The 26,543-nt window shown below is 41.7% G+C and overlaps 1 protein-coding gene across 3 annotated transcripts; it reads left to right on the forward strand.

Moving 5' to 3' along the window:
- Positions 1-2,607: 2,607 nt before the first annotated feature.
- sept3 (septin 3) lies at positions 2,608-17,186 on the forward strand. 3 transcript variants are annotated; one of them, XM_037764930.1, is made up of 10 exons: positions 2,608-3,170; positions 7,922-8,320; positions 8,458-8,586; positions 11,277-11,358; positions 11,594-11,731; positions 12,373-12,490; positions 14,111-14,206; positions 14,376-14,472; positions 14,593-14,644; positions 14,842-17,186. In XM_037764930.1, the coding sequence occupies exons 1-10, from the start codon at positions 2,873-2,875 to the stop codon at positions 14,969-14,971; spliced, it is 1,539 nt and encodes a 512-aa protein (XP_037620858.1). In that variant the 5' UTR covers positions 2,608-2,872; the 3' UTR covers positions 14,972-17,186. The 3 variants fall into 3 exon arrangements, with proteins under 3 accessions (XP_037620858.1, XP_037620861.1, XP_037620860.1); XM_037764933.1 differs by lacking the exon at positions 2,608-3,170 and adding an exon at positions 3,442-3,556; XM_037764932.1 differs by lacking the exon at positions 2,608-3,170 and adding an exon at positions 4,616-4,793.
- The last annotated feature ends 9,357 nt before the right edge of the window (positions 17,187-26,543 follow it).

Genomic DNA, 26,543 nt, shown 5'->3' on the forward strand with positions numbered 1-26,543 from the left:
ATCTCGGCCAGCTACAGCAGTGAAATGCTGCCAACTATTTGATGCATCAGTATTAACAATCTAATAATGTGATACATAGTGAAATCAGGGCCCAGTTCTTTGACTTTTAATTGCATTTCCTTGAAAAACTAAAGGATCTGAGTACTTCTTCCACCACCTACTCTACCACCTGCACTGTAATCAGACAGACTACTACAATAAGACCACATTCAGACTTTGCAGACGTCTTCCCATGAGCCAAACAAAAAGAGAGACAAGAGTGGGAGTGAAACAGAGCAGCTTCAGTGTGGAGGAATGGAGAGAATGGCACTTCTGTGCCCACTACTTCCTACTGCTGAAATCCCTGTCTCACACTCTGGGACTTATTTACTCTCTCAGTGTGTCGACAACAGACGTTGCTTCAGGTTAGTGTTTGTTTTCCTCCATTGTGACTTTTAAAAAGTTGTTTGTTATTTGTCGGTGCATAGCTGTCAGATGGTTTCAGACTGCAGTGTTTGAACGTAGTGTGGTGCATTTATTTAAGTGCTGTACTTAACTTGAGTATTTCCATTTTATGCTATACTTCTACTAACTCCACTACATTTCAGAGGGAAATATTGTACTCCACTTTACAGCTATGGTTACTTGTTACTTTGCAGATTGAAATGTAGAAAATACATAAAACATTTATAGAATATGATGCATATGGCTTAAACAACCCAACAGTATATAAAGTAATTGGCTCCCTCTCAACCAGCTGCAGCAGTAAAATGCCTCCTACACATTTATTATTAATAATCTAATAATATTAAATATGGCAATAGAACCCTCACAGGGGGCATTTCTTGTGTAATGAGTACTTTCACTGTTAGTACTTGCAGATATTTCTGTGCTTTAACTCAAGTAAGATTTTGAATGAAACTCTTTTATATTGTGGTATTTTACACAAATAAAAGATTAAATGCTTCCACCACCATTGTCAGATTAAGGTATATATGTTTGGAATATATATAACAACCCTGATTTTCCTTCATTTCTCCACTCCCATCGATTGAATCCGTCTTTCTTTTCATGTCTTTCAGCATAACTTAAAACAGAAATGAGTGTTTTTGACCGTCCGGCACCTTTGATCCCTCCCGTATCTGCATCCTCCAGACAAACAGATGAACATCCACCAGTCTGTTTGTCTCCTCCGCTGTCCCTCTCTTCTCCTGTCATCAAAAAGAAAGCTATTCAAATTCCATCATTTGATGAGAAGGGACTCATCTATGAAAAGCACAACACAAAACAAAGCACTGACAGGTAAATTAAGCTTGTATTTGCAGCTTTATGTAATATATTTGATATTGTGTTGAATGAATTTACACTTTCTTTTCCCGCTTATGGCTGCAGATCTTTTCTCCCAATATGTTCCTCCAAGACGTCCAGTCAGCCCTTTTGGAGTAAATCATGTCAGCAGTCACAGAGAAACTATGGAGAAAGAGCTTCAACCCTCCCAAGAGCCAAGCCCAAAACATACAGCTCTCCAACTCTCCCTGCAAAGCCCAGCATCTCCATATTTCCTGCACCAATGCCAAATTCCTCTCCCACTCTGAAACCAAAGCCAAAGGATTCTCTTCATCTCCCCATCTCACAGTTCACTGATCCTCCTCCATTACCGCACCAGCCTCAGCCCAAGCCAAGTGTATCTCCAACTCTGACTGTCCCAACACCTCGACTGAGTCCATCTCCGACTTCCCTGTGCCAAGGGATGAGTTTGGATGGCCGAGGTGACAAGCAGCCGTCTCCTGTCGCTAAAGAAAGACGCGCTAGATCGATCACCATATCGAATACTAAAGCTGAGCCTGAGTCCATCAAACAGACGTCTTCAAATGAGGCAAAGCATGACATCCTTGACCAAGTAGCTTTACTGGACTTTACTCATCCTGCGTTGAGAAGAGCTTGTTCCATGTCTCGATATCAGACTGAGTCCCAGAGACAAGCAGTCACGTCTCAGGGCTCCTGCTTAATGCAAGGCAAAGTTGGTTTAAGTAGAAAAGAAGAAAATATTGCAAAAGATAAACCAAAGCCTCCCCCAAGGAAAATAGACACTACTTCAATCCCTAAACCAAAGTCAAACATCAAACAGCAACAGGAATTTGTGCCAAGTGGAACGACAGGTACACAAACCTCGCTCTCAGAGTCTGAAGGGATTATGTCTGCTAATGTTGTTCAGAGAGAGTCTCAGTCAGCGTTTGATGTACTGGCTACTCAGTCGAGCCTGAACCTTCACAGGAAGCGTACAGACTACCCTCAGAGGAGGAATTATACCTCCAGTCCCCAATCGTATGAACACATGTATTCTGAGAGAAGTGCAACTTCACCAACGACTCCCAAAATGTCGTTTTCCACAGAACCTCTCTTGAATCAGTCACCCAATATTGAGACCAGGAGACGACGATTTGACTTCAGCAATGACGCAAAAATGGATACAACATTTCCATCAAATCTCAGGAGACCTAAAGAAGAAAACAGCATACGGACAATTACAGGAAATCTGTCTAAAGTCTCTCAACAAACCAGCGCTTCTCAAAACGTCAAGTCTCCTCAGAAACACAGATTCTGGTCGAAGGCTCTGGCCCCACTAAGACAGTCCGACTGTGTTTCAAAGGATTACAGCCGCCAGTTAAGAGACATTGATCGTGAAACAGAGTCTACTCAGTGTGCGCATAGATTAGATCGATTTAAGACATGTCTGGTTGCACCTCAGACACAGGAGGCCTCCCGACCTGCTTCTGTTGAGTGTGCCGCATCAAAAACTGCCCTTTCAAACCCTGATATTATCTCACGCAAACATCAGTTCGATCACAAACAAAATAAAAGCCACAAAGAGGTGAACCTCAGTGACACAGGAATGGATCAAACAGATATTTTTGCACCACCTGACCATCACGGGGCAAAGCTACCAGAATATCCCTCAGAGAAATACTGCCTATTCAACACAAACAGTTTTGGCATCAGTTCAAAGGGGGTCTTTGACCTGCCATCCCGACCACAGCACAGAGTGAACCAGAGACCAGACGAGACAACAACAACAGCTTCCCCTTCACGACACCAACCACATTACTCTCCAGCAGACAGAGCATTTATCATGGAGGAGCCAGAGGACCCCTATTACGTCACCATGTATTACCCGGGTTCAGTGTACGTGGGTGAGTACAGAGATACACAAACTACTTGGAAAACTTTAATTGAACAAAGTCAATAAATTCCTCAAAGCCCACATGATAGGGACTCTTTCATCTCTTGTTTTTAATCTTTTTAGAGTTCAATAATTTTCTCTCTAAGGGGGTTGAAAGTCAGACGAGGGGGTGGTCAAAGAGGATAGCGGAGGGATTTAAGACGCCGCTCCTTATCAGTTGAGTAACAGACATGCTGAAGATAGACACGGCAACGTTGGTTAGCAGACTCCATCAGAGTGAGTAGTCCAGGAGGACATGTCAATACAGCCCTCCACAGAGACAAACAGGCACACAACCGAAACATGCAGAAAGGAAAACGAAAGAAGGACGACAGGAGAGCAGCTCAGGGATAAAGTGTGAGTAGTGTGGAGCAGTTGAGGTTCTCTTCCTGTTAAACTTTAAAGGAAAATTTTACTAAACAATATCACAACAATTGCAAATGCTGTGTAATTACCAGGGATGCATCAATACCAGATTGGATATCAGGTCGATACTGACTCAAATAGCTGGATCGGATATCGTTGACAATGGGGCCGATCTATTCAATTTGATTTGATGTTTATATACTATATACATAATATACTGGAGTTTTAATTCCTTTTTAAGTTTTGACCAATTTCTTGCTGCATGAAAAAGGTTTACACCTGAATTGTACATTTTATTAATAATAAAAGTTCATTTTGAAGGTTTTTTTACCAAGTTTCTGGTGTACGACTTATTATTTTAATAATAAATAATAATTCAGTACATTTATATCTATGTATTTATTTGTTATATTTAGTTTTAGAAAGGTAGGAAAGCAATGTTTAAGTCAAGCCTGATGTTGCCTAACACATAAATGAATGATCCCAGTCACTTCCACACAGTGAGGCATACAGCTTATTAATTAGACACTGGTATCGGATCGGTACTCGGTATCGGCCGATACCCAAAGCCCAGGTATCGCTATCGGTATCGAGCCTTAAAAAAGTCGGATCAATGCATCCCTTCTAATTACGGCTGATTAAAGTTAAGCTATACCCCTGTAAATCCTGTTGTAACAGCGTAGCCACACGCGAGCGCGCATATGCGTGCGAGCGCGCATTGGAAACCGACCCGGGTGATTTATACATGTAAGAAGTTACAAACTGTCCCTTTAAGTAAAATTAGGAATGCAGAACTTATACTTGTAATAGTGTATTGTTATTTCACATTGAAGTACTTTAAGTAAAGGATCTGAATACTGCTTTCATCACTGTATTTTCATCATATCTAATTATAATGCAATCCAAAATATTCCCTAAAAATAGTCTGCATCACTGACAGAAGACACTGAACCAAAAAAAAGTCCCTTTGAGGTATCGTTGTACTGCGCATGCGCGCTGCATCATCTCCCCACTCCCTCTCCTCTCGTCGCCGTGGTAACGGCAGAGCAGAGGGGGGCTCAGAGAGGAGAGGTACCCAGACTCATCACTCATCACTCATCACGTGACCGGCCTCTTCTTGGTACCTCTGGGTTGGGATAAAACGTCGGTTGTTCTCGGACCTAGAGCGAGCAAATTGATCAGTCGGTCAACTTGAAAGCAGATTTTTGGGTCAATTGAACAGGAATCGGTGAGTGTGACACTGTGATGGTTACATCAGACGTCGAGCAACAACCTCTAACGAGCTGTAAGATAGCAGCTAACCAGCTAGCCTGACTGGAGAGAGAGAGAGAGAGAGACAATAGGAGGTCGACGGGCTGTGATGGAGATAACATAGCCGTGTTGTATTAAAGCAGATGAAATATGTTCAGCTAAAACACGAAGAGGTTGTGTTTGTCTCTTAATCTGCTGCACGCAGAACAACAGTAAAAGGCTTTTCTTTGTGAGGAAACAGGTCGTAGCTTTCATGTCAGCAGCTATTGTCTGGTAGCAGTCTTCTAATGTGATTTGCCTGCACATTAATGCTGAAATAATTCTGTTTTTATCCGTGACTGTATTCATGTGTTGAGGCAGGAGGAGACAGCCACTGCCCCAGTGACCTGTATCATCTGTATCATCTGTATCATCTGTATCTGGCACATTGTGGATGCACTTTATGACATAAAGCATGGCAGCAGGCTGATCCATGTGTGTACACCCTGCAGGGATGAGGTGCTCATCCTCATGTAACTGTTACTGTTACCATCTGCCTGCACTGCTTGCTTCACTTAAAGTGGCAGTAGGCAGTATATTTTTGGCATCATTGGGCAAAAATGTATAATTAATAATATATAATAATATAATAACCTTTCAGCATATTGTAATTCAAGTGTTCTGAGAGATAACTAGACTTCTGCACCTCCTCATGGCTCTGTTTACAGGCTTTAAAAAATCTAGCCCGTGACGGGAGACTTTGACCAATCACAGGTCATTTCATTGAGAGAGCGTTCCTATTGGCTGTGCTCCGGTCATGTGACCGGAACTTGGCGTTCTTTCACCAGATTTCACAATGGCGGCAGCGTCACAAACGTTCTCATTTTACAGCTAAACCGTGCACTACAAGATGATTCTGAAAACATTTGAGGCGAGAAATAGGCATTAACGTAAAATAATATTGATTCATATTTGATCAGTTTGACCGTTTGGTCGGAGTTCGCGAGTGATTGACAGTCGGCTCTCATAGACGGCAGCTGGACAGCAGACCTCAGATCAGCTCTTACTGCTTGTTTTCCTCCGGTAAATGAAATCTTGCAGGTGCCATTAGGAACATCGGAGGACACAGAGGCACATGATTTTTGTCAGGTTACCTGTTTCATGTACCACTGTCACGATACAGCGACTGTTTTAATCATATTTGCTCCAATCTCGCCTACTTCAGCTTTAAAGGATCAGTCCACTAAAACATACCATATTTTGTGGTGTCAAGTCATGCAGATAGGGATTTTTAGTTTCCATTTCTGAGATTTATGCTGATACCAGAGAGGTGAATATAGTTTCAGTTATGGTGTTCACTAGGTTTAATGTCAATTAACTTAGAGAGGACCTATTATGCTTATTTTCAGGTGCATACTTGTCCATAATTAACCGTTTAACTGTTAACCGACATTAAGCATTTTAACCAATTAACGCTATCGGTTAAAACGGTTAAAAGAAATGTTAATAATTAATTAAAAAGCAGAGTAGCTCAGAGGAGCGTTTCGTCTCTTTAAGGAGAAAAGCTGGTCCACCTTAACAGCCCACCTTAAGAGGCATAGCCGGAGTCGCAGGATACAGGAAGTCGGCTCCGGTCTCTCCATGGATGTATTAAAAGAACAGCTCCAGCTCGCTTGAGCGGAGCGGAGGAGTTGTAGCTACGTAGCATTCATTCACCGGCAAATAAACTGTACACACGCTGCTACACCTACGTTCACAGCTATAACGCCACCAACAACCTCACACTCACCGCCCACACACACACACGGTCTGTTGGAAACTCGCTAAAGTTACGCAGACTACATGTGTGGCAGCGAACCTCCGGCGATGCTAGAGCTGCTAGTGTAGCACAAATACACACACTGTTTGTTTGACACTCGCTAAAGTTATGCCGAGCAGACACACAGCTGACAACCTGCAAATCTAAACTAAATGTGCGGTGGAGACTTTTACTGGGAAAGTGGCTGCATGTCCGCGACACTACTCGCAGCATCGTAGCTGCTAAGTTAACGCTCCCGGACGGGAGAACTGGGGACTCCCGTCAACGAATATCTGTTGGTCACCTGCAGCTGGTACACCGCTGCATGCGAGGCACAAATCTTGTCGGTTACATTTTTCAAAATGAGCATCCCTAATTTGGGGATTCTACTAGAACATGTTTGCATGCTTTAATGTTCATAAAATACTTTACTTTTCTCATACCGGCTGTGCTGCAGCACCTCTTTTCTCCCTCTTTCTGAAACTGTTTGAGGTCTTCTGTGTGAGATCTGGTCAATACCCAATTCATTTAATAAGGTCAACAGTTAGTCTGAAGACAGATATCTTAATGCTAAAACTCTGTGTGCCTATGCACGTGAAGAAAAAATTAAACATTTGTGTTGTATTTTTGGTGAACTAACCCTTTAAAGGTACAGTGCGTAGGATTTGGCAGCATTTATTGGTGTGGTTGCTGATTGCAACCAACTGAGTACCACTCCGCTCACTCCTTCCTTTCCAACTGCGGTAACGTGAGCCCCGGAGTGCAAAACTGTGGTAACGCCGTTCGCCTCACTAAGAGGCCATCCTTATCATAATAACACTACCTTAGGAGCAACAGAAGTCAGATGGCGGCTGGCAGTACCACGGTTTTGCACTCTGCGGCTCATGTTACAGCAGTTTCACAAGTGTGTCGGAGAACTACGGTGGCCTTCAGGTAACGTAAAAACACGACAGGCCTTCGTTAGAGCCTGTGTTTGGTTTGTCCGTTGTAGAAACATGGCGGAGCAACATGGTGGACTCCGTGAAGAGGACCCACTCCCTATATAGATATGAAGGATTCATTCTAAGCTAACGAAATTCTTAGTTTCAGGTGATTATATACAAATGAAAACATAGTTATGAATATTATATTCCATTTCTGCTAATAGATCCCCCGACATGCTACACACTGTTCCTTTAAGACTACTGTAACGACCCATTTATTCAATGTAGAACAAGTGAAAGGGAGTAGAGGCTCCAGCTTGCTCTACTAGCCTACTTCCTAATGTGACAGTGTTTCCTGTCAATGTGAACTTGTGTTATATATCCTCCTCTCCTTTTCTCCTGTAGACATGTCAGACGTAGTTCCTCCAGAGGTGAGACCCAAACCGGCCGTCCCCGCCAAGCCCCCAAATGTGGGGGCTCCTTCCCCCTCCAGCCCCTTCCCACCCCAGGGCCCGGGCATCGGAGGTGGCGGCGTTTCAGCTCCTCCTCCGAGTGCCATTCCAGTCGCGATCGGCAGTCACGGCAGCCACGGTGTGAGTCATAATGTGGGTCACGGTGTGGGCCACGGTGCGGGCCATGTTGGGGGTCACACTGCAGCACATAATGGAGGTCATGCTCATGGAGGCTCCCACAGCTCCAGCGGCGGATCCACTTTGCTGGGGTATATTGGTATTGACACTATCATTGAGCAGATGAGGAAGAAGACCATGAAGGCGGGCTTTGACTTTAATATCATGGTCGTCGGTAAGTCACAGAAAGACAAAGCGAAACAATCTAAATTCTTTCATACCTGGACACTTTCTGTCTCTCTTTTTTTCTGTAATTTTACCCCCTCTTCGGCCTTGTTCATTACATTTTTTCCCCCCTCCCTCTCGTCTCAGGTCACAGCGGTCTTGGAAAGTCGACTCTGGTGAACACCCTGTTCAAGTCCCAGGTGAGCAGGAGGAGTGCAGGATGGAGCCGTGATGACAAGATCCCCAAAACTGTGGAGATCAAGGCGGTGTCTCATGGTGAGTCCAGGGAGAGAGCTTCTGTTCTTTCTCTAGAGCCAGACATTTATAGCAGCATTTCATTTGACAGAGGAAATTAAAGATCTTTGACCGCGTTCTTAAAAGTCCCAGTGCACCCTGGTAGCTGCCAAGTGAGCTTTCCCATTTATTTTAGTTGAGCTACAAATGCACGGGCCAACTTCTATGTCTTCTGCAGGTACTCTGTGTGAGAGGCTCTGATGATTTGTTTACTGTGGCTGCTCACTTACTGTCATAGCTGGTACTGAGAATGAATGTTCCTCCTGGTTACATTGCTCTGGAATATTTATACTTTATGTATCATAAAAAAACTGCCTGATTTGTGTCTATTTGGAGTAGTTAGCTCTACCAACAGAGTAGGAGGAAGATTATGTGTTCATCTGTCTGTTTGCAACATATCTAAAAATGAATAAATGGATTAGGCTGAAATTAGTGGACAGATCACTGACAGATTACTGATTGTTCAAGGATCAAGTAACTAGATTTTGTGATAATCTGATAATCTGACAGTGTCAATGTGCCAACATAAATTCAAAAATTCTGGATTTCTAGAAGTTTATTGTGTCCATGGCACAAAGTGGAGTTTGTTTAAAGGTGATCAGTCAGGACAGGCAACCAAATCAAAAAGGTCAAGGCAGGGAGGCAAAAGGTCCAAAAGAACAAGTAACATATAGACTGTATATAAGAAGTGGACGTAGTCATCGTGACGTCACCCTATTGGTTTGTGGACTGCCATTTTGAAGCCTTAAGTTCGGCATTTTGGCCGTCGCCATAATTTTTTTTTTTGACACGAGAGGGTGGAGCTAACTACAACCGAATGTTGAATAACACATTTTTAGGTGACCAAAATCTTACAATTAACTTTCATGAACTGAAAACACACTGTGAAAGGGTTAAAGTTGTAAGACAAAAAGACAGAAAACCGGACAACGCCGTGGTAGCGACCTGTCAATCACAAGGTAGCCACGCCCTAAATCATCCCCTGCTTTATGGTCTATTTGACTCTAAATAATTTACTAAATGAACATCATGCTGTATTGAAGAAGACTTGAAACTAGCGATTGAGACCATAAACTCATGTTTACAATATTTACTGAGGTAATAAATCAAGTGAGAAGTAGGCTCATTTTCTCATAGACTTCTATACAATCAGACTTCTTTTTGCAACCAGAGGAGTCGCCCCCTGCTGGCTGTTAGAAAGAATGCAAGTTTAAGGCACTTCAGCACTGGTTTCACTTCTCAGACCTGGAGTTGCCCACTGAAGTAACACGACTAAAACTCTGACTACATTATTGGCAAGTACAGATTGTTCTTGGGCCTACGATCTGCTACTGGATCGTTGACAGCTTTTACTTGACACAAATCCATCAGTCCTTGGAGTAATGTCTGTAACTATGAGGAAGTGTTTTTCTGTCACGCACGGCCTGTCGACAGACTTGTTGATCTTCAGCCCAGATAATATTTGTTCACACACATACTGTGGATGCATCAGAGCTTCTTTTCATTTTCATTTGACTTTTGTTAGATAAACTGAGCTTTTGAAATGGTCTCTTTTGTCTCACGCAAACCTCGGACAAAATGTCTCGAATTCTTCCCACCTTCAGACTTCAGCTATACAGCCAGTCTATGTTTTTTCTGTCTGTTACATTTTCATTATAATAGGACATCTCAGACGAGACACACTAGCTTTAGAGTTGGTAATATCAGGTGCTACTTTCACAGAGAGATGAGAGATTATTTAGCCTAACACCAGTTAGACAGTTGCATAAAGGTAAAGATTATCTCATTTAAAGCCTAAAAAGTTTGCTACCATAACGCCAGACAGTCTCTGAACTGAGAGCTGTGTTTCCATGGTAACAATGAATGACCCCTGCTGACACAAAGAGGTAAACATGGCTCAATTTGTGGTTTGCTAACAATGTCTTAGAGTGAGGAGTCTTGACTTGTTTCACTCATTACTGAAACATCCATGTTGTGATATTCTTCCCGAAGCTTTCTGCTGGAATAAACCCAACTGAGCAGCGAGAATAAGCCATGATTTTGGTTCGAAAAGAGTCCTAAGTAGCTAGAAAATAGAGCAGATTATTCCTATGTAAAGCCACTATGTGTGGTATTTGAAAATATCTGACTTTGGCGCCCCTCCCCCGGTGTTAGTATCAAATCAGTGGCTGTGGCAGACAGCTCTGTGGGCTGTTTATGGATTCATTCGGGGACTCTTCAGTATGTAGCATTCAGCAGTGTGCTCATTATAGCATCTGGGACTGGAGAAGTGACTGAACTCATCTACATCCTCGATGATTTAACAGCACCAGGGAAACAGTGGGGATATGTCAGACCCTTGGACAGAGCTCAGTGGTTGCGCGCACAAATCGCCTGCGGTTGACAGTGACCTGACATTATTACGCTCTTGCCAGAGAGCGGCGTTGCCAGAGAGACACAGCAGATGTGTTAAAAATATCTCAGTCAGATCATTTATACTTTGCTGTGTTTCTAGCTTGAATACTGTTTCTCTGTTTATTCCTAACATAAATTCAATATGTTGAATATTCAGATAGAAAATAATATACATGAAATACACATCAGTTGCATAGAATTGATAGTGTTTCCAAATACAAAGCAACAGCTGTGGTTTATGTTGTTTGTTTCTTTGTGTGTGCATCTTATTTTTACAGTCCTTGAGGAGGGGGGTGTGAAGATGAAGCTGACAGTCGTCGACACTCCAGGCTTTGGAGACCTAATCAATAATGACAACTGGTGGGTTTTCCAACTCCAGCATCATTAAAGCCTCATGAATGATAAATCATTACTGCCTTATCTTACCATGAACTATTTATCACTTGTCACCTTACAAAATGCGACAATCTATTTAGTTCCTCCCGAAATTACATTGAAAATTGTCCTACTCAAGTAAAGTCTTCTTCTTCTCCTTCTCTTTTCTTGATCAAGTATTCAATTTCTCTCAAGCTGACCTCTTCTGTCGTATCCACAGCTGGGAGCCCATTGCCAAGTACATCAATGAGCAGTATGAGAAGTTCCTGAAGGAGGAGGTCAACATCACGAGAAAGAAGCGCATCCCTGACACCAGGGTGCACTGCTGTCTGTATTTCATCACCCCTACTGGACACTCGTGAGTTAATCTTTGTGTGAACTAGAGATTAGTAAAGTAATCACTCAAACCGTCTTTAAGTATCTGATCTAAATGTGCTTTCAGTGATCTGTTGGCAAAGAGAGCAGCATACATACAGTGTTCATGTCCCTTTATCCAAAAACATGTCATTTCATATTAACAAAGCCTTAAATCAAGGGAGCTACTTTATATTGAAGACAACACTCTCTCCTCTGAACACCTCACAATTAGCTCCTGCTGACAGCTGTGAAATTGCTCTTTAATGGATAAACGGATTCAGTCTTTTGTGTATTACAGCCAGTGTATCCCATCCTTCTTAGCCGAGGTAATTGAGACCGACAGGGTGTTTTGTGTGCAGGCAAACAAGAACTGGGACACAACCTTTGTCCAATGATAAGCCCACTTTTCAAATAGCATCCACACTGTAAGTCTTTTGTAATTGCTACAAGACTCGGGTAAGGTAATAAGACGTATGAAACATGACAACTAAAATCCCTGTGGCTCTTTCTGCTATTTGTTATCCTGATCCTCTTTTCACTGTCGCGTACGAGCCTTCTGGGAGAATCACACAGCTCCTAAATCAACCTACGTTCTCTGTCTTTTCTGTTCTCTCTCTCTCTCTCTGTCTGTCTGTCCTTCAGTCTTCGGCCTATCGACGTCGAGTTCATGAAGCACTTAAGTCACTCGGTCAACATTATTCCCGTCATAGCAAAGGCAGACACGATGACCGTTGAGGAGAGACAGGAGTTCAAACAGCGGGTGAGTCAATGATAATCCCTCTAAAGCTCGGCTGATAAATCAGCCAGGCCTATATATCAGCCAATATAGGCTTATTTTCTATGTAACAGTATTCATTTATATGTCGATGTCAATGCCTATAGTTATCAAGAAATGCCAAAGATATGCTTAAGTTATTTTCCATTACATCGTTGTCCTTTACAGAGACAAGTTTATTTTTCAACTTCAAAATGTCCTACTCAGTTCATATTTTGGCCTTTAAAGGGTAACTTCAGTGTTTTTCAACCTGGACCCAATTTTCCTATGTTTTGTGTCTAACTAACAATTTCTGAAATTGGTCCAGTATGGAGGGAGAGCGCTGTAGACGGCAGCTGCTCACGGGCTGCAATATGGTGCTATTGGGGCAAGCTGGCACCGTCACATACGTCCACTAAAAGGGATTGTTTCTGCCCTGATTGTTAGTATAAGTGTCTGACATTATGGAAAGAGTCTCGCTCAATGAGAAGTCTCGTTCTGAAATCTGGCGAGGTGACATGTTGTCAGAAGACAACGGTGGAATAGTGGATTACATCCATGGTGGAAACGCGACTGCCAACCAGGCAGAGTTTGTTGTGTTGGAGTACAGAAAACGTAGCTTAGTGTTATCTTAAATATTTTCAATGTCATGGCTGAATATTTAGATGATTTCGACAATGTGGATGAGGTCTTTGAATTCGATGACCGCCCGTATTTATTTGAGCCAGAGAATACGGATATTCAGATTTCACAACGAGACTTCTTCTTGAGCGGGACTTGGACACAATAACAAACAGACCGGATCAAGCGAAAGGTACGAAAAGTGTTTTATTTCTCTGTAGGGTCCTATCCCATAATGTTGTCAGACACATATAATAACAATCAGAGCCTATCAGTGGCAAAAAAAAACAAGCACTTTTAGTGGACGTAACGTTACACTGATGCTGCTCACTTGTCCTCACAGCTCCTTACACGGCTGCCAGTTACAGCATTATCTCTCAATACTGGACCCATTTCAAAAAGTGTTGTCCCCATTAGTCACTTGGACACAAAAACATGAGAAAATAGGGTCACCCTTTAAAGCTGCATTTATAAATATATCTGTATTAACAATGGATGAAATGACTATGTGTAGTGTGAAAGATAATGCTCGTAGTGACAAGATATGTTATGTCAGATATTCCCCTCAGGAGTTGGTAGAGACCAAAAACAGAGCTAAAAGAGAATGAATATTACATTCATCAGGTGACCAGAAACAGGAATGATAAATGAATGCTAATGTTGATTTCTGTCTGCTGGACGTGTAAATAAGCAGCTGTTTGCTATCAACTTTAGTGCATCAGCTTTATAAGGTGATCATCTGTCAGTGTTTACAGCTGGTTTTTGCTGCCCCCAAGTGGCCAAAAAATCACAATGCAGTGTTAAAAAAAAACTCAAATTTTCAGGGATCCAAAAATGTTCATGTTATGTAAAAAAAAAAAGCAGACTATATTAGCCGATATCAGATCATGGATTATTAATAAATACCCTCTCCAGAGTGTTGGGTACACGAGTGATTTGAAGACATTACTCAGATGAAGGTGTTTCACAGATGTGTGTTGTCTCCTGGCTTGTTTTGTTCTGTAGGTAAGGAAGGAGTTGGAAATGGGCGGGATTGAGTTTTACCCACAGAAAGAGTTTGATGAGGACATGGAGGACAAGAACGACAACGACAAGATCAGAGTAAGTGGTTCTGTTCTTCCTTTCACACACACATTATGTCCAATGAGTCTTTCCCTCCTCCAAGCAGGATGTCAGGGCACTGGGGCATGTTGTGTATTTGTTTCATCTCATAAACCTTGTGCAGTGCTCTTCGGTACACTGAACCCTGCTGAAATGTCTCCGTGCATAGGAGGCGATGCCCTTTGCTGTGGTGGGCAGCGACAAAGAATATCAAGTGAATAGCAAACGGGTTCTGGGGAGGAAGACGGCGTGGGGCATCGTAGAAGGTGAGTGATAATATGGCCTTCCTTAATAAGTAACATTTCCAGTCATAATATATAGATAATGATGGTGTCAGGTAAAGGACAAGATATGACATTTGATTCTGTCCATTTTTTTTGTTGCAGTTGAAAATCCCAACCATTGTGAGTTTGCTCAGCTGAGAGACTTCCTGATCAGGTAAAATAGTCTTTTAAATATACTAACTTAAAGACTTAAATTTTGATTTGAATTGTATATATTCTGTATAATTCTTTGCGCTGTATTAAACCAAAACATAAGAATCATATTTAAAAAAAACACAATAATGCCAATACATCCCTGTCAAAGAGATATATACCTAACTAGCAGCATGTCCCCTCTGTGTTCTTTCTCAGGTCTCACCTCCAGGATTTGAAGGAGGTCACTCACAACATTCACTATGAAACCTATCGTGCCAAGAGACTGAACGACAACGGAGGTCTCCACCCCATATCCTCCAACGGCACCCAAGAGAGCAACCTGTAGTCAGTCCAGTCAGTGAGAATGAAAACAGTGCAAATGAAGCTGATAGATGAATCTACAGAATACTATTATCATCGTCACCGTGGCATCGCTGCATGCTTGGAAAACATTTAAAATCTGTAAAAATCGGTGTCATTTAAACAAAAAATTTTTTTTCTGATTCCTAACTCCACCGTTCATCGTCTTCTACACTTTCTTCCCCGCAAACACATATCAGACCCCTCTGCTTTCATTCCAAATCATCCCTATGAATGTTTGGATGAAAGGGCAGCCCCAAACAGATAACCTAGTGCCATTATAAAATTGATCAACTGCCAATGCCTTGTCTTTTATCATTAAGCGGGTAGTATACGATTAGAAAGTGCCACTTTATTATGTCTATAAGAGGCAAATTTTTAAGTTTTAGTGTGTGTAGCAAATGATGTCTGCTCAAAATATTAAAATCATAATTCCTGTGCAGTAGTGAAGCTCGAGACAGATCTGCAGTTGACTCTGTGCAAATTAGCTTTTTTTAAACTGTTAATTCAAAGAAAGAAACCCCATGGCGTTACTGTCAGGAAGGCTTAACAAAACAGTGCGAGCTGAGCTGTCTTCTTTTATACTCCACCCTCACAAAGAAAACAAATCTCTCGAATGTTCCCCACCCCAATTATGTTTGTTTTTCCATTTGAAAATAGTTTGCGTGCACAGACCTGCATACTAAAATGACACATATCAGTCACATAGGAAATGCAGTTCTGTGGGCGGCAGCGCGTGTGTGTAATTAAAGAGTCCACAAGATGCAAACTGCAGATGCTGTGACTCCATGATTCACCGTAATAGTGCACACAAGCTGCACACTTGCAGCTCAGCATGCTTTGATACGCCACAGTGGGTGTAGAGGAAACAAATTTGGTCCAGTGGATTTGTGCTCACGTGCATTAGCTGTGTATGCTCTTGCAATGACCCCGGAGGGTAATTATACAACAGATCAGTGGTTTTAATAAATATTACATATTTTTTGTCCTGAATTCAGATTAACTTTGGACAACATGCACACCATTTTAATGTTAATATAAAAGCCTGCAGCATGTCATTTAAAGAAAAAACTCATGTTTTTTGTTGGACTCGGTAGATTTAACGCATTTCTCTCCTCTGGGCATTCATAAAAAGAATATTTTCTGACCCATAAGAAATCCGACCAATGGCATGGTGCTGATAATAGGTGAACAGTAAACTTGTTTGATGTCTTGTGCAATTTTTTTTTTTTTTGTGAACATAACACTTCTCTGGTGTGGTGCCCAGTATTTGTGTATTTTAAAATTAAATTCATATTGTTCGCCACTTGAGGGCAGCACTCTGCCACGTATAAGCAGTGAGTCTGTAGAACAAGAAATAGGCCCTCCGGACCAGCTTTGTGTCCTCAGATGTTCTGACTGCTGGGATTTTAAGGTATATTTTTACAGTCCAGTGATATTTCCTGATGACGTTTACAGAGTTTGGACCCTCCACTGCTGTCAGTGAAACTAATATATCTCTCCAGGTCAGGTTTACAAGAAGCTTTAATTATATTACCCTGATGGTATGCACTAAAAGTTTTGGTGTGATTATTCCAATTCAATTTGATTTATTAAGTCGTAAACATGTTTACCAAGTTTTCTTCAGGAGCTCAAAGTCTGCAGTAGAGCACAAATATGCCAAAACTACAAGTAATTAAATCTTTCTAATTTATATCTATCAATCTTTTTTTGTTTTAAGTTGAATCATCATTTTATACAATCATACACGTGTGCGATTTTGATATGAAATGTGACGTCTGCAACAAACTGATAGTTATTGTCTGTGGTTTTAGTGCAGTCACAGGTTTCAAGCAGAAACAGTGTTTATGTGTGCATGCTTGTGTCCATATCGCCTGATTGCGATCAGTTCACACATCACTGCAACTTTACATCAACTTATCAACCATTTCTGAATGTGTGTGTATGTTAAATCGCTATTTCATGAAGTAAAAACGCTGCTGTCTTAACTCCTGTAACTAAACTGACAGCCCACTATTCACGTATCACTCATCCCTTTGAATCAGTAGAACTTCACAGTGTACATTTGTTTAATAACCACTTTTCTCAAAGTTGCTGTGACACATTGAGATATAATTTACAGTGTTATATTGAGTTATTTATACATTAATGTCTTATTATTGTAATTTATTCTTTATTTAATAAAAGTACATTCCCATGTTTGTTTTTGAAAGAGCTGTTTTCATTAATGTACTAACAATGAATACACGGTTTATATCCCTCAAAAATGCTCAAATTAATATTTGTAATAGTTTTATTATTGTTATCAGTAGTAGTAGAAGCAGTAGTAGTAGTAGTAGTAGTAGTAGTAGTTGTTGTTTAGGACACCTCATATTGAACTTATGACCCTCAAGAGTCCCAAAGTCAAGAGCCACAAGGAAGGTTGTAGTGGAGGAAATAAACGTGAATTAAATATAGGTTGGTATATAACTAAATCTGATTATTAAAAACAAAAATGAGGCAATTAGGCTTTAATTAATAATATAAAATATGATTACTCTCACGCAGACGAATAGTGGACAATTTTGGTTTGAATTAAAGGTACAGTGTGTAGGATTTGGCGGCATCTAGTGGTGTGGTCGCAGATTGCAACCAACTGAGTACCCCTCCGCTCACTCCTCCCTTTCCAAGACTGTGGTAACGCGAGCCGCCGAGTGCAAAACCGCGGTAACGCCGTTTGTCTCGCTCAGAGAACTACGGTGGCCTTAAGGTAACGTGAAAATGTGAAAGACGCCCTCTAGAACCAGTGTTTGGTTTGTTCATTCTGGGCTACTGTAGAAACATGGCGGAGCAACATGGTGGACTCCGTCAAGAGGACCCGCTCCCTATGTAGATAAGAAGGGCTCATTCTAAGCTAACGAAAACACAACGATTCTTAGTTTCGGGTGATTATACACTAATGAAAACATAGTTATGAATATATATTATATATATATATATATATAATATATATAGAATTTCTGCTAAGAGATTCCCTGAAATGTTACACACTGTTCCTTTAATCAAACTTTAATTTGAATTTGACAATGAAGTGTAAAATAACTCCAGGCTGCAGTGATCTCATCCCACCGCTGAACTGCGTCTGCTGACCTCTACTTCACTCACAGTGTGCGTCTGGAGGGCAGTCCCAGCAGCTGAAAGCGTAATGAGCTGCTCTCTTAGTAAACCAGACGCTGTGCACACACAGATTGCCACCTCAAACTCAATGATTTAAACTTGGCTCTCAGTTGTGGAACTGTCTCGCAATTGTAAATAGGGACATTCCTGCAGGTGTGTAATGAAATGATAGTATATCATGAATATGAGACTTATGTGGTGAGTAAATCTTAAGAAAAACACATGACAAGCTTTTTAAAATGTCAATATATAAAACCACAGCTCTTCATGTAATGTAATATGCATCATTTCCTGTTAGTGTGAGTTGCAGGTATCTATACACCCATGAAATTACATGAAAACGCAAACAATTTCGTTTTAAATAAGAGCAGGTGTGCAACGCTGCATTAAAATGCAGTGGCATTTGGCCTTGTTTACAATGGATATTGTAGTGGGAATGACAGAGTTTGAGGTTTTCTTGTGGGCCAGAGGTGCTCTGAAAAGAGTTGGGTTTGAGGGGTGCCAGTGATATTGGTTGCATACTTGATGACTCTTGTGAGTTTTGTCTTGCTTTCCTCAGTGAGGAAGTTGCACCAGGATGCAATCTTGAATGTGAGAACTGATTACGACAAGTGACCGGTGTTATGTTGAGTACTGTTTCCTGTCAATATGTGTTTCCCCCGACATAAACCTGAACCAACCCTTATCCCTTCTGCAGACTTCTGCACCTCCTCATGGTTCTGTTTTCAGGCATTAAAAAATCTATATTTCCTCAACTGATCTCAACATGGCTGCCGGGCCACAAACTTTCTGATTTTACAGCTAAACAGATGTTTCTGAAAACATTTGAGGCGAGAAATAGGTATTACAGTAACAGAATATTGATTCATATTTGATCAGCACTGCCTAGTTTGATCGGAGTTCGCGAGTGGTTGACAGTCAGCTCTCATAGACGGCAGACTCCAGCTCGGCTCTGATTGGTTGTTTTCCTGTGATCTGTGAAATCCTGCAGACACCATTAGGACGCCGGAGACACCGGAGGACACAGAGCCAAATGATGTTTTTCAGATTACCTGTCTCATGCACTACTATCAGGATATAGTGACTGTTTTATAAAAATAACTTTTTTTATTCATATTTGCTCCAGTTCTATCCACTGCAGCTTTAAGATGTCCTGTCTGACATTAAAACTTTTCAGCTTCCTCAAGAGAAACATGCACTGTTGGGCCTTTTTGTCGACCCCGTCCGCATGATGTGTGAAGGACAGGCGGTGGTCAATCTCAGTATCCAGGCACTTAAAGATCTCGACCTGTTCCACCACCTGCCCCTCCAGTCAGAGGGGTCCAGAGAGAGGGTGTGGGGAGGTCAGGGGTCACGGCACCCCCTGCAGCATAGCTCTTTGGTCTTACTGATGTTCAGTTCCAGGGAGCTCTTCAGGACCATGATGTCCGGGTGATGTTGCTGGATTTAAAACCGTTCACTCTGACATGTTGGGGTGTATCCTTTAAAAAATCCTTAATCCATAAATCCAGTGTTGTGTTGACTTGTAGTCCTTGGAGGCGGTGGAGATGTGTGTTTATGTTTACTGTATTAAAAGCAGATTAAAAGTCCATGAAAGAAATCTTGACATATGAGGTAGTAGAGTCAGGGTGCCTCGCCACTGTATCCAGAAGAGATTGGCTGGCATTCATCAACTCCCCGTTTAGCCTTCAGGCCAACTGGATCTGGTCCAGACTCTCATCCACCATGGTGCTAAATTCCCCAGCAAGCACCCTCCCCGAGCTTTTTCAGTGGTGAGTGCCACAGGCCTGAATTCGTTCATGGCTTTGGCATTGGGCTTTTTGGAAACAGGTATGACGCCCTGGGGACGACGCTGGCGTTCAGGAACAGCTGTGCCACGCACTCTTTCAGTACAACATGCTTGAATCCGCCCGGTCCGGAAGCTTTTCTCAGGTGTAGCTCGAAGAGGATGGAAACGACCTTCTGCTCCTCCACACTGATGGTGCAGGGGCGTAGCTGGTGTTAGTCGAGGCCCCGCCTCAAACGCTGTATCCAATTCTCTTAATACATCCATGGGTCCAGTCCTCCGCGGGGTCAAGGACAAACTGTAGAGCTCAGTGGGAATGCCAGTCAAGAAAAGAGCAGGTATTGTACAGAAAATTACTTTAGATATCCTTTAAAAAAATTACTGATCGGTGTTTGACCGCATGTGTCTGTGCAGCTCACTACCTGGATCAGTGGGGGAGTATTTCTGGAAAGGCACTCCAATGGGTTTTACGTCCGTCTGTCATTACGTGTTTCTCTGTCTTGTGGTGTGCCACAGGGCTCCATTTTGGGTCCTACACATTTGTCTACAAATATACATGCTTCTCTTTGGGCAGATTATTAAACACTTAATTAATTAAAGCGTCATCATTATCAGGCCATGACCTTTTAATCATCCTTAGATTGTCACTGAATATATGCTTCTTACTCTTTACATCATATTTGAAAACATTTTACACTCAACAGTCATTGTGTCTTGTCAGTTTACAGCAGGAATTAAATACACATATGAAACTTTTAAAATAAAGCATTTTAATTTTGATATTTGAGATTTGATTGATATTCAGTGTGTGCCTGTTGATGTACTGCGCTGTGGTGCTAGCTGCATTAAATGTCATGTCTCCCTAGAGTGCAAACATTTTTGGACATCAGAGCTCTGCATTGGTTCTCAGGAAAATACAACATAGTTTCTTTAAGCAAAGGTCTTTATGCCAAAAAACAGGTTACAAATAATACGATCGTCGTATCAGATGTCTCAGGCTGGGATTATGAATCTCATATTATTTGCGATTGTTTAATTATAAGAAAAAGGTTATTTGAGAAAAACAACAGCTTAAAGGTAGGGTTGGTAAAGATTTTAGGAAAATATTTCTTCAAATTCTCATTAAATTCAAACAGCAATCAATAAATCAAATGCTCTGACAAAAAAAAAGAAAATCTGGTATCTGTGACAGGACTGTAATAGACTCGAATGAAATGATTGGATGACCTGCCTGTCTACCTGTGTGCACTCTGCCCGTGCACTCATAGAACATTACCAGAGTCTTCCACAAGCTGTACTAACATTAGCCATGTTCGTTGTTTACGTTCATAATGATAATTAAGGGTAAGTGGCTTTGGAGGGAGGCCTGAAGCGACGGACTGTCAGTGTTGCAGACTTGATGACTTTCTCTCTAGATTTAGGGACTTTTGGGGCTAGAGCTGCTAGCTACTTTTTTTTTTGGAAAATAGTTGGCAACACTTGGTTTGGTTTTTCGGTTGTATCGTTTTTTTTAAAATCTTGTGTACTCTTGCTGGTTTCCCAAGATCACCAACCCTGCCTTTAATTACAAAATCTTGTCTGTGAGTTATATCTTTCCCTTGAGGTTTGTGAAAATCCAATAAGCAGTGTTTCAGATGTTGTATGTTGCATACAGACTATTAAATTAAATAATTAAACAATGTAGCTTCCTCCTATGCCTACCACTCAATGTCATTTTTAATATGCCCTATGAGAGCAATGACATACATTATTTGCAAAGGTTTTTTTTTAAACATTGAAAGCAAAGTGAAGCAAAATCTAATCTACACAGACAATCAAAAAAATTAACCAAGGCCAATTTGCAAGGTTTTAGAGTCCAGGCACCTTTCTTTATTATAGCAATCTTTCTTTTTCTGGCAACTGCAGCAAGCGCTACAGCAACCAAATTTAATGGGCAGGGCTCAAACCTCCTAAACAGGTGGCACAAGTAAATTTTATTCTACAACTTTAAATTTTGGTAAGTGTAAGATTTACAATCCATGTTTGAGTGACAGCCCCTATTCAATCAGTTGCCTGCTCTGTTTACTTTCCCATACTAACACTCCCTTTTATTTCAGATCCAGCCACTCCCTCCTGCCCTGCAGCAGCAAGCTTTCCCGCCATTCACATCACATGACCTTCCCCACCCACTTACTCACCAGCTTCCCATTACCCTTATCAGCCTCGTAGATCATATACAGGCCCATCTCCACTTATTCCCTGTCAGGCTGTCTAGTTGGCATCCACGTTACCTTTCCAGCATTTGTTCTCCTGATGCACGGTTTAATATCTGCCTGCCACCTTTTGGATAAGTTTTCGTGTTAGACAGCCTACCTGGTTTTGACCCTTATCTCTTGTTCCTTGATTCAAGTAAACATGAACATGCAAACTGCCAGAAAAGTAGCCGAGCATGTTCATGATCCAAGGGGACACACCCTTTACATTTTTTAACCCCAGTAATCATAACGACATAAGAAAAACATATGTGTAAGATGTCGTTGTATGCTTATTGAATCATTCTTTCACAGAAACGGCAGGTGCTTTTTTGTGTTGCCGAGAACGAAAAAGAGGAAAAGAAACTTGGAGATAGTGACTGCTTTGTCTTCTTCTGGACAACAAGTACTACTAATCCCAACAACGTAGTTCTGCAGAAGCACAAAACTACTGGGCAGCATCTTAACACTAAATTTCATTGTTCAATCTAATTTTTATCATACCACAGAAAGTCACATACTCACCAAAGGCGCAGTTTGAACTTTAAGGTTGGGGGTTCATAAAAAAAATCTAGAGGGAATGTAATGTGTACAACGCAGAGAGGTCCAATTTATTGAGATGTATGTAGCCAACATATTACAGCCTACAAACAGAATGTGACGCGAGCGAGCGTCAGTGACAAAATCAGTTTGATTGCATTGTTTTCTATTGGAATGAACTAACTGGCACTTTCTATTTAGTCCTTATTCCAACGGATAAGGAATGGCTGATTGGTGAAGTTGAAATGAGGATCTGACACGACACCTCCTCATTTCACTACAAACACCTAAATAAGGTGACAGCTTGCTGGAGGTAGATCGCTAGGAGATCACCTGAAAATTTACTGAAGCTACTGTTGGCTGTATTGTATCATTTTCAGTAAATATATCACAGTATAAAACCTGTGTTTTCTGTTTAAAAACACAAACGTCGGAAGAGAGCAAGTATTTCTAGGGGGTTCAGTGAGCCCCCTGAACCAACTGCGCCTGTGATGCTCATACAGGGAACAATATAAAATGCCCACCACTGCCTCTAGATGTCACTAGACTGAGGACATCTGGGTATTTTTTCTATTCCCATTCCAGCTAAGTTTCTTATAGAGCTTTAATCTTCATACATAGAGCATTTTTAAAAAAAAAAAGGCGCTCTACATCATGATTGGTAATACAATATAAACAATATGTTTAACAAGTTAAAATGTTACACTTTGATAATTAATTGTGCGTGTGGAGGGGCCTGCAGGACAACACCAGCTACAGAGGACCATCCCCCGACACTGGAGGATCACCAACTAGCCGACGACCTGAATGTGTTTTACTGCAGGTTTGATAAACCCACATTTCACACCCCTCACCCACTCCAACATCAAACAACCGCCTACACCCAGGTTCCTTCAGCCCACTGTTATGTGCGTTTCCACCGCGGTCTAAAGACCTGCAAAGATTAGGCATATTAGTCCGCTGACGTATGAAAAAGCAACATGACGTGTGATGAGGGCAGCTGGTGGTCACAGCAGTAAACACACTCTGCAGTCTGCAGTTCAGTGTGTCCGCCCGTTTCATCAAAAAAAAAAAACACGCTGGAAAAAAAAACGTTTTGTCTCACTGCGAAGATATTCACTGCTGCATATATTTACTGATGCACATTGGATGTCATGAATGAAATGCAGAGGAGGTAAATGAAACTAAGAGCGTCTGTCTCCACAGTAAATCATCTGTTGAGTGTTTGATGGTTATTTATTTGTGCTTTATAACATGAAACAATTTAGAAAATAACTTATTTTTCTCTCATTAAATCCTAAATCGATACTAGAGAATTTCCTTGTTTTATGAATAAAGCGGTACAGTTGAAGCAGCGGCGCTGTGTGTTTGTGTGTGTTTGACAAATCCATGTCGTTCTTCCCTACAAACCCCGCCCCGAAAGTTCAGGTGCTTTCAGAAAGTATAACCCCCTGACCAGGACCTTTTGGGGGGCTAAAAAGGCCCCGGAAAATGTACCTGGAACTTAATTTAGACCCTGGTCCTTGCGGTCGACACGTAATGACTTCCTCATAAGGTTCCTAGTTCCGGGGGTAAGTTACTGCGGTGGAAACGGGGCTAGACAGAAGATCAGGAAAGCACCAGGCCTTGATGGTGTGTCTTCATCATGCCTGAACGTCTGCGCTGACCAGCTGGCCCCCATCTTCACACAGGTCATGAAATCCTTCAACAGACTGTTGTTGACCCATCTGAAGGCCATCCCAGTACCCCTGCTGGACCCCCTGCAGCTTTCCAACAGAGCAAACAGCTCAGTGGATGACACAGTCAACATGGGACTACACTACATCCTGCAACACCTCAACTCCACAGGGACATATGCAAGGATCCTGTTTGTGGACTTCAGCTCGGCGTTCAACACCATCATCCCATCTCCAGCTCACTGTCCCAGCTTAAGGTCCTGGGAGATGGTGGATCCCAGAAACCTGAAGGCTTTGACAGCAGACAGTGCTGGTGGTCCGGGTGCTGAATGTGATTTCCCCCAGCCTCATCTCCGGTCTGTCAGGAAGTTTGTGATCCACTGACAGGTGGAGATGAGGGTATCACTGGAAAGCTGAGACTCGTGTGAATCCAATGAGCCCTTCTGTATTCACGTGTGATGGTGTTAGTCTCCATAGTAGCCATTTCACATAGTGAGACAATTTTTTGAAATTTGACCTCACTGTATAAAATGACCTGTGGTGACCTCATAGTTCAAGGCGCAATGTTTTGACAAAGTAGTATGTCCCAATTGTTTGCATACTGCATGCAACAGTACGTACTTTGTACGGGCAGCTGCTGTACGTACTAAAAGTAAAAAGAAAAAGTATGCGTTTTGGAACGCAGCCTGTGTTTAACTTGTGTCGTAGTCCTGTTACTGATAAACTGTGCATGTTGGCGCGCAGAGGATGTGGAAGAATCATAAAATTAGGCGTGTGCTCGTGAGCTATGTGCAGCTGCTGTGTTCACAGTTGCGGGTTGACATGTTGACAAGGAAGCAGAAAGAGTTCAGTGACCATACAGTGTGCTTTGGAGTCGGTTCAACACTGAATATTGAGAGGAGTTTTTGGCTTTTGATTACTGGTCATTACAAATATGGAGAGGCGCGTCATGAGATCCACATCCCCTGTGGGGATTACGTGCTTGGGCAGAATGGATTTGCAGTCATCAGTTTTTCTGTATATGCATTCAATCCTTTACTTTCACACTTATTTGTGTCTTGCCTGTAGAAACTTGGCTAATGTATATTTGATCAGTCTACCCCGGAGCTGTGTTTTTGAGTTAAGGCTAGTTCTGTTTACTGTAGAGGAGCACTACATTTTTCACAACCTCCTTAATGTGGACAATACAGAATTGGTGGTGGTTATAGTCAGTCAGTATGTTAGCGGGCAGAGCTAATGTCACTTGTTTGTTGTGTGGTGTGTTCACCTCTCATTTTGACAGCGATGCGGTTGAGGTGGGTGCTGCCCTGCTTGAAATGAGTCAGACAACATTCATAAAAGCGTTTCTCTTTATTAGTTGTCACTATCATCCTGTTGTTGTCATTGTCCAAATTATTGTCCAATTTGTTATTGTGAACTATTGCGCCCTCAGCTGCCCTGATGGGGAACTCTTTGTTGTTTTCTCTTAAATTGTGTTTTACTGAGAGTCTAAAGGCCGTGACGCACCACAAGTGTCTGTGGCTGACTATCACCCGCCAGTGTCTGGCACTCGTCTGCCCTTATCTGTGGCCTTTTGGCTAATTCATCATGTTGAATTCTAGCTCTAAATTGAGCTGTCAAATAAATGCAAAAAAAATAATAATAAGGAGCTTACGTAGCTCATCTGTTCCACAGGTGCGTTAATTTACAATAATAAGACTGCATTGTGTTTATGTAATATTTGAAAATGCACATAAAGACAAGGGCTGATCCGAATGCTTTGAAGCTCCGACCGTTGCCATGATATTCAACCTCCAAATCACTATTCAAATACTTCGTTTTTGTATGTATTAATAATGTATAACTCCAAAAATAGCCCACGGAATGAGGAATAATCCCACAACATTATTCATTATTCATATCCAACTTAATTACTATTAGTTATTCTTAGACGGATACCACTGTTTGTTGTGTGTAGAGGTGTGTGTGTACAGTAGTGCGGCAGCGGCACTGAAACGGGGGGAGATGTCGCAGGGCGTCCCGAAGCGTCCCGAAGTTTCAAATACCTTCGAGTATTTCTCACCGAAGCTTCGAAGCCCAAAAAATTGTATTCGGGACAGCCCTAGTAAAGACTTTCCATTTTTAAAAGCATTAAACAATAAATGTCTGAGTACTCATTTTTGTGCAGCA

Source organism: Sebastes umbrosus, chromosome 3, assembly GCF_015220745.1.
Source record: "Sebastes umbrosus isolate fSebUmb1 chromosome 3, fSebUmb1.pri, whole genome shotgun sequence".
Taxonomy (NCBI): Eukaryota; Metazoa; Chordata; class Actinopteri; order Perciformes; family Sebastidae; genus Sebastes; species Sebastes umbrosus.

What these genes read in the sequence shown, in the direction of transcription:
- sept3 (XM_037764930.1), top strand. Translation starts at nt 2,873, where the DNA reads ATGGATCAAACAGATATTTTTGCACCACCTGACCATCACGGGGCAAAG. An exon ending in ACGACAACGACAAGATCAGA is followed by an intron (nt 14,207 to 14,375) that starts GTAAGTGGTTCT and finishes CTCCGTGCATAG; the next exon opens with GAGGCGATGCCCTTTGCTGT. An exon ending in CTGAGAGACTTCCTGATCAG is followed by an intron (nt 14,645 to 14,841) that starts GTAAAATAGTCT and finishes GTTCTTTCTCAG; the next exon opens with GTCTCACCTCCAGGATTTGA.